At 40.5% G+C, this 8,343-nt stretch overlaps 1 protein-coding gene across 1 annotated transcript; it reads right to left on the bottom strand.

Moving 5' to 3' along the window:
* Positions 1-511: 511 nt before the first annotated feature.
* On the bottom strand, positions 512-1,878 carry tnnt2c (troponin T2c, cardiac). Its single transcript, XM_086268422.1, has one exon. It carries the CDS (start codon positions 1,819-1,821, stop codon positions 1,030-1,032), a length of 792 nt encoding a protein of 263 aa, XP_086124548.1. The 5' UTR covers positions 1,822-1,878; the 3' UTR covers positions 512-1,029.
* Between the last annotated feature and the right edge of the window lie 6,465 nt (positions 1,879-8,343).

The raw sequence follows: 8,343 nt of genomic DNA, 5'->3' as shown, positions 1-8,343 counted from the left end.
ATGTGGATTTGTACAAATACACTTATTTTATATTTATATTATTTATATCACAGGGCGATCGTGGCTCAAGAGTTGGGAGTTCCCCTTGTAATCGGAAGTTTGCCGGTTCGAGCCCCGGCTTGGACAGTCTTGGTCGTTGTGTCCTTGGGCAAGACACTTCACCCGTTGCCTACTGGTGGTGGTCAGAGGGCCCGGTGGTGCCAGTGTCCGGCAGCCTCGCCTCTGTCAGTGCGCCCCAGGGTGGCTGTGGCTACAATGTAGCTTGCCATCACCAGTGTGTGAATGTGTGTGTGAATGGGTGGATGACTGGATATGTAAAGCGCTTTGGGGTCCTTAGGGACTAGTAAAGCGCTATATAAATACAGGCCATTTACCATTTACTTCATTATGTGATTTCAGCTGATACAGGAGCACGCTTTAAATAACTGACACTGTGATTTACACCCATGATCATAAAGAAGAATTTGTTACTTGTACATTAAAACAATTTTCTGTACTTTTTAAGATCATCAAACCTAAAACTGCTATCAGTCAACATTTAGTGGCCTTTTTGCTCTAAGTGCTGCAGGAGCTTCAGAGACTAAATTAGCTACATAAAACTCAGCTGTGCAGCACCTGTTTGACTTTACAGCTATCATCCACCACCTGACCAGTGCCACTTTTGCCCATTTTTCTTGTATTGTGACAAGAAAAACTTTCTTTTCTTATAATAAAAGGTATAGTTTTCTGAGGGGAAGATTCAACACTATTCGATGACTTTTTACAGCTTCACTTGTGAAAAATGAAACACGAGACATCCTCTTGTGGCGTCGTAAAATAAAACCACCACGCATTCATATTGAGTTAAATCAGACAAATTAACTTCTTCAATCTCAATAGAACATTCACAGATATCATTCAACCTTAACTTTATTTTGCTTGAATCATTGCAGTCCAACTCAATCTACGCACAGCTGCTTGGATAGCTTTTATCATACAATTTGGTGACCAAATAGTCCAGCAGGAACGTGGTGCGCTTCCACAAGGTGCTTACTTCCAAGCGCCAGACTTGCCCTTGGCCCCACGGGAGGTCTTCGATGTTTTCGACCACCTCTGATGGTCGTTGACACGATTTCGTAGCACGTGGATGTCGTACTTCTGCCTCTTGAGCTTTTCTGCCAGCTCAAACTTCTCGGCGTGCAGCTGGTGGAGCCACTGCCAGAGCTCCTGTGCCTTCTCCACCAACTTCTCCTGGCTCAGGTGGTCGATGTTGAGCGGCTTCCTGCGCTCCATCAGGGCCTTCTTCTTCTCCTCACGAGCTGTTAGCTTCTTGCCCTTCTTCTGGTCCACCTTCTGCAGGTAGCCACCGAATGACTTGTTGGAGAAAGCCATCTTTTTCTTGGCTTCCTCCTCAGCCCGCAGTTTGGCTGCCTCCTCTTCGCGCCTTGCTTTTTCCTCGGCAACCCGCGTCTGGCGCTCACGCTCCTGCTCTGCACGAACACGCTGTTGTTCGGCCCTGTCAGCGCGGCGGCGTTCAATGCGGTTACGTAGCGCCATCAGTTCTTCTTCCTCTTTCTGACGGCTGGTGAAATGCAGCTCAATCAGTGTCTGGAGGTCATTGTAATCTTTCTCCAGCCTCTTGCGATGCAGATCATCAAAATCCACCTTTTCTCCATCTGGGATCTTTGGAGGAGCCATATTAGGCACATAAGTTGCTTTAGGTCGAGGTCTGGTCTCTCCTTCATGCTCCGCTTGCCTCTGTTCGTTGTCATCCTCTTCCTCCTCGACCTCTTCTTCCACCTCCTCCTCGTATTCCTCCACAATTTCCTCTGTGTCTGACATGATGGTGTCTCAGAGAAAGCAGTGTGAGCACCAAGACCAGCTGGTGTCTGGAGATAGTTGGAGTCCTGGGTGAGCATGTTGGGAGTTTTTAAAGGTTTGGTTACCATGTGACCACCGTCTCCTGGGTGTGGGTCAGCAGCAGGGCAGATTCTGAGACAGATGGAATAATCTATTTTCTCCTTCACCAAGTCCTCACAGCCACACACCCACCCATTTATCCCCTGCAGACCCCCCTACTGCCTTCTCTGACCCTGCACAGCTCCTCATTCCTTTGTAAGGACAAGATGAGGGACTATTTCGGATACACAGCAGATGCATACACAGACACACTTGTGCTTTCCAGTCTCACAAAGCCAAAGGCACATATGTAAAGAACTATTGAGCCACTGGCACAGATTAAAGAAAGAAATGTGGAAGCAAATAAAAGATGATGACAGAATAATGTACCAAGAGTCTCTGCAAATATGACCCATCCCACTAGCTTTAGATATTTCACAGTGTACACAATTCAGGGAACTTACTCATGCATCACTGGAGTTTGAAACCACGTAGTGCTTAAGTCACTATGGGAATTTCTCTTACAAAGTGCTCCAGTGTGCTGCTTATATAGAGAAACCAGGGAAAAATAATAACAAGAGCAAGTGAGTACTCGTGAAGCATGCAAACATACCTACAAAAGGAACATATAAGAAGAAGAGCAGGCTCCTAACTACATATAGTAGCGTACATTACAAAAGAAACATCTTTAAGACATGAGGGAACAATAAAACATTTTGAAAGGATTTTCAATATAATTTCAAAGTCTAGCTATTAGATAATTTGCTTTATTTTAGGAGTCTTTAGTTTAAGAGTTTGGAGAGACAGATCACCTTCATGTCATAGAGTTATTGTTTACGTCTACTCACCATAGCATGAATATCAGCGTAATTTGAGGTTGAAATACTTTCTTTGAGTGAATGTACAGCAGATATAAATTTGTATTTATTTTAGATTTCTGCTCATTTACACAGGCTCAAAAATATATATGCATGCACCCCAACCAATACTTTGTTGATGTGCCGCTTAGTAAGTTGCATCTCGACCAGATTAACAAGCTTCTGCATTAATTCTGGTGGATATCTGACCGCGCTTCTTGGCAGAATTGGTAGTTTCCTCGCAAAGCCCTGCCTTTTAACTATATCCCACAAATTTTCAATAGGGTTGAAGGTGGGGCTTTAATAGTCGTTATGTTGGGATCATTGTCCTGATGGAAAACTGGGTTGAATTATTCTATCCCTTTTGAGTAATGTACGTGTTCCAGAACATGTCTTTGTCCTGCCTTCATCCACTCACCCCCAACCAGTTGCATGTGTCGTGATCATTCCACACTGGAATGATCAGTTGATTAAAAACAACTGTTTAAAGTCATAATTATAAGCCCCAAATTACCATGACATTCATACTTCATTTATACTCATACCACACAGGTCAAAACAAATAATCGTACTAAACTTTAAATAGTGTTATAATGTAAGTTTTCATTTCAGTTTCATATGGGAGTTTATGGCTACGTTCACACTGCAGGCGAAAGCGCATCAAATCCGATTTTTTTTTTTACCCTATGCGACCCAAATCCGATCATGTTACGACAGTTTGAACAGCACAAATCTGACATTTTCAAATCCGACTCAGGCCACTTTCATATGTGGTACTGAATCCGATACATATCTGATGTTTTAGAAAGCGACTGCCGTTTGAATGGTAATGTCGCATTAAATCCGTCTTTTACATCCAGTGTAGATGTCAGTGAAACTGTTAGGAAGACAACGTTGGAGAAACGTGAACATTTTATTCGTACTGTATAATCTGCAGATTCTGACAGAAATCTGTAACTATCCTTTGAAGCAGCGCTCCTCTCTAAAACAGCAATAAGGATCATTATTAGGCCATATGTAAATAACAAAATAACTTAAAGCAAAATTGGGGAACGTAAAGTCCGAAACAACTCTTACAATTAAGGGCCATCAGTCAAACAACTGTTTGCTCTGGGTCTTAACGGAGCTTCTTTTGCGCATGCGGGCCCCTTTGAGGGTTCACACTAGAGCCCGTTTGCTGTCACATTTTGTTTGTAGTGTGAACAAGCAGACAAAAAAATCGGATTTGATCAAAAAATCGGAATTGAGCACTAAGACCTGCAGTGTGAACGGGATTTGACTCGCCTTTAAAGACAGCCTCAAGTGGCCATTCGAGGAATTGCAGTCTTTTTGCCACTTTTGTGTTTACTTAATTTTTCATCTCCAGAGATTGAAGCATGATCTGTAATTTTATTAGCTTGAGCTTTTATATTTGTGTTGAAAATAAAATAAAATGAAATAAAGAACTTCTGCAGAAAGACAGACCCAACAAACAGCCTTTACTAAGAACAATGTGGTGTAAGATGAGCTTTTCAGCCCTGCCTTGTCTCCTCTGGAATGTAATTAAAACATTCTTGCTATTAAAGGCTCTCTGCCGTCAGTGCAGAGTGGATTAAAGCGTAATTGCTCCCGCACGACAACATTTATATATGGCTATCACGAATTTATGTTCCCAAGTCTTGAGTTATCAGTAGGAAAAGGGCAGACACAGTTTTTAGAGGATTAGGTCACTGACAGGAAGAGACAGGTGCTCTGTGGTGCCTGAGATTCCTAATTAACTTGGGCCTGCTTAGAATAAAGCTTCTGATGCTATTCTACTATACGCGTATGTGGCAGACAACACATTATTATCTCCATGGGATTAAATTTTAGTCTTGTTATAAATCATCTGGAGCTCCAGCTAAGTGAAGATGGGCTACGTGTGGCCTGAGAGGTCCACAACACAAATCTTAATGCCCGTGAGAAGGTCCCACAACTGTCTAATCCAAGAGAGCACTGAGCATGCCTGAGAGCGACATGAGGACAGCAGGTGGTTCCAGTGTAATCAAGGCACTGGTGGTTTGCTGGTGGCAAGGGACAACTGTGTCTATCAGCAAAGGGAGGCAGCAAAGGATGTGGGCTATAAATAAGTAAATAGCCACACCCTCTGCTGGTTAGCAGCTTGAAACAGAGTAAACTTCCAGTATATTTACTCTTAATCTAACCGGCTTACATCCCTACAGAACAACGAGAGAAGTGTTTGAAGGAACCTTTTTTAGATGTAAAAGTAAATAAATGGAAAGATTCCAGAGCGTAAATAACACATCTGTCTAGCAGAGTATCATCTGCTTTCTCATGTGAATCATTTATATCTACCCTGCACTGTCGCTCTTTACTGAGCCGCTTTAACATTCCCTCTGCTTGCTGTTTTCTTTTACTCCTCTTAGAAATTCATTGCTCTGCCAAAGAGGTTATGATTTTGGGTGTATGTCTTTCTGTCTGTAAACATGACAGCTGGAAAGGTTTTGAGTGAATTCTTTGTATGGATGCAGAAGGGCTGGTGTTAACAATCCATTAAAATTTGGCATACATCCACCAAGGCCTTCAAGGTCAAATAAGTGATTTATTGGTCAAAAATTGGAGAAAAGCTGTATTATTTAAAGCTATAAAAACTGAAACTAATGTTATACGGAGCAATTTGAAATTGTGTTCCTTACTGCCATTTGTTGTAATGACAACATGCAGACATACAGGGACTGAATTATGGGCATTCTAAATATCACGTTACTCTGGACCTATGACCTCTTCTTCAAGGTCAAAAAAGGTCAAATTTTCCTAAAATGTCTTGTATCCTTAAAACTATAAATACAATTCTACTTCCTTTGATTGTTTTAGTAATATTTATTTAACAATACTGATATATAGGGATTCTAAATGTAATTTTTTTAAAATCCAAATTATCATCAGTGTCATGTCACATTTTACCTCTCATCTCAGGTTTCCATTGCACACCTGTTCTTCTTGATTCCAAAGCTTATTATATCTTTAAAGAAAGTTGCCTCAAACTCTACAATAATACACAGGAAACAGGGAAATAGGAAGGAAAAGGTCACTTTTAAGGAAGCAGTTCTACTTTGTTTGTCTTGTTTATCCCTTCATTCTATTTATGTTTTGCTTACATAATATGTAAATATACCAACATTTGGGATAAAGAAAGCATAGTACAGTATATTGTAAAGATAATAATATGTATGAAGTAATTTAAATGAGCTTGTTTGCCTTTTTCCTTCTTTAAGCATCTGATTCTCTTTATGAGCTGCACAATATAAACAGGTCATATCTTTGAAGCTTGGTATGATTTGTGAACTAATTGGCATCATGTGTGGAATCATCCCAAAGCACTACAGTTACCACTTTAGAGAAGAGCTGGACCTCTGAATGTTTATTTTGAGATCATTACCTAAGCTGGCTAAACTAACCAGCTGGTTTAAGGGATAATCCAACACTGTTAATCCAGTAAATCTGTATTTCTCAGTAAAAACTTGAAGATTTATTTTCTACTGCCTTATAGAAAGAGTTTTAGAGAATAACACCCAAAAGTGATATTAAGGTTCGCCACTATAGATATTTGGAAGCGGATTCCTGAATTTGAGTTCTCACTATTTTGCTGGTTTGTTGGTTGTGGAGAACAAACACTGCTTCTTTATGTAGCTTCATCCTAGGGAGACATTGCAGGCGATATCATTGAGCCGTCCTTCCTTTCCCTGCATTTTCCCTTCTATTACACCACCTTCCTCCAGGCGGAGTCCATCGTCTTCAGCGTCATCCAGGCTCCTCGACACGGCACCATCGAGCGCACCGTCAAAGGCCAACACTACCGACAGATAAGCAGCTTCACCATGGACGACATCTACTAGAACCGCATCAGGTACTGTACAATGGCAGAGCGAGGCTGTGCCTGAGAGTGTGCGTGCTCTTTTGTGGGTGTATTCATGTGCTTCTGTCTTTGTGAGGACAGAAGCTGGGCACTTTTGCAAAAGGCGGGCACCTCTGGAAACAGAGAGTGAAAATATTTTTGCAAAGGACATGTTTGTCTAATTCATTAGTGCAGCATTACTGGATCACCTGTTTGAAGTGATATAATATGATATACAACTATCACTGAAACAGCAAACTTTGTAAATAAGCAAACAACACTTCTCATTCTCTAAAGGTTTGGCCACAGCTGTAGATTACGCTATCGGTGCTTGTTCACTCTTGACAATAATTACATTTCTAAATTGTCTTTGTGCATTTACAGGTAAACAATATCTAATATTTTATCTAAATGATTGCTTTGTCTTTGAAAAGGTGAAGAGCCTGAGGCTGGTGACAGTCCAGTTCTAATCTAAGGACAGCCTTCTTCGCCTGGCTGTGACGCAATCGGCCTTCAAATGCAGCCTCCGAAGGATGCAGCTGACGTTTTGGGACACAGCTACTATGTCGATCTGAGACAGCGAGACCGAGACAGCGAGACCAAGACAAGACCAAGACCACGTAAAAGTGGTCTCGAGACCAAGACCGGTCTTGAAACATCCAACATTTTGAAGCTTAAATATGACTCTGACTGTCCACCTGCTGTTTTAGAACTAAAGAACCCTCTTGGATGAGAAGTAAAACGTCTTCAAGAACCTAAGTCATGTTGCCTTCTTTTCAAAACACTGAATACCCACATGGGCATGAAGCAGGTAAAGCACTTTGGGTGCCTTGAAAAGCGCTATAATCCAATCCATTATTAGTGTGAATGCTTGAAAAGCATTCACAGTATTGTTCTTCTAATTAGTGTGAATGCTTGAAAAGCATTCACAGTATTGTTGTTGTAATCTTTATTAGTGTGAATGCTTGAAAAGCATTCACAGTATTGTTCTTCTAATCTTTATTATTATTATTATTATTATTATTATATTTTATTCTGTATTCCGTACGTTTTTTGTAATCCTATAACTTCAAAACCGTTCAACTTAGAAAAACCATTCAAACACCGTTAGATTCCTATTCTTTTGGACAACACTGCTTCTAAATTTCATATTTTTAACATTTATATTTTTAATTTTATTCAACTTTATTCAACAAAAATTTATAATGTATTTCAATGGGGAGACCCTTCAAATCCTCATTCAACTTACTCATTTTTAAACTCTTACTACTTCCACATACATTGACATAGAGCCACCATTCAAACTTTAAAACGAAGACAAGACATTCAACTATTCAACTTGTATTTATCTTTTCAATATCTATTATACTTTTTCTTCAGTTCCAGTTTAAGTTTCATGATGTTTTTTCACCCGTTTCAAAGTTTATAATGGGTGTGTATGGGACGGAATGTTGGGGCTAGAGTGAGACAGCTCAACTGCTAGAGTGAGAGGAGCAAAAAAATTTATCTTAAAATCTTTTTTAAAACTGCTGCTGTGTCCGCAGCGTTTGCTCTACAGGTATGATTTTACCCTCAAAACGTAGCCATGGCTGTCCTCTTTCATCCAATGTGTTTACTATTGTCCTAGGTGTTACGGTTCTTTCATAAATGTCACCAATGCACAGCCTCCTCCCTCCAACTCTTCCATAGACTCTAATGTTAAAATGGCTCAGAAGGTTCGTTTGAAAATCAGAA

The sequence above is a fragment of the Aulonocara sp. 'chitande type north' Nkhata Bay genome, linkage group LG17 (genome assembly GCF_057382095.1).
Source record: "Aulonocara sp. 'chitande type north' Nkhata Bay isolate Kocher_YH1m ecotype deep benthic linkage group LG17, A_spYH_male_GT1.1, whole genome shotgun sequence".
NCBI lineage: Eukaryota > Metazoa > Chordata > Actinopteri > Cichliformes > Cichlidae > Aulonocara > Aulonocara sp. 'chitande type north' Nkhata Bay.
Note: the sequence above shows the minus strand (reverse complement) of the source record. Positions and strands in the feature narration are given on the sequence as shown.

Excerpts from the sequence above, each read along its gene's own strand:
- tnnt2c (XM_086268422.1), bottom strand. The coding sequence starts at position 1,821 with ATGTCAGACACAGAGGAAATTGTGGAGGAATACGAGGAGGAGGTGGAA.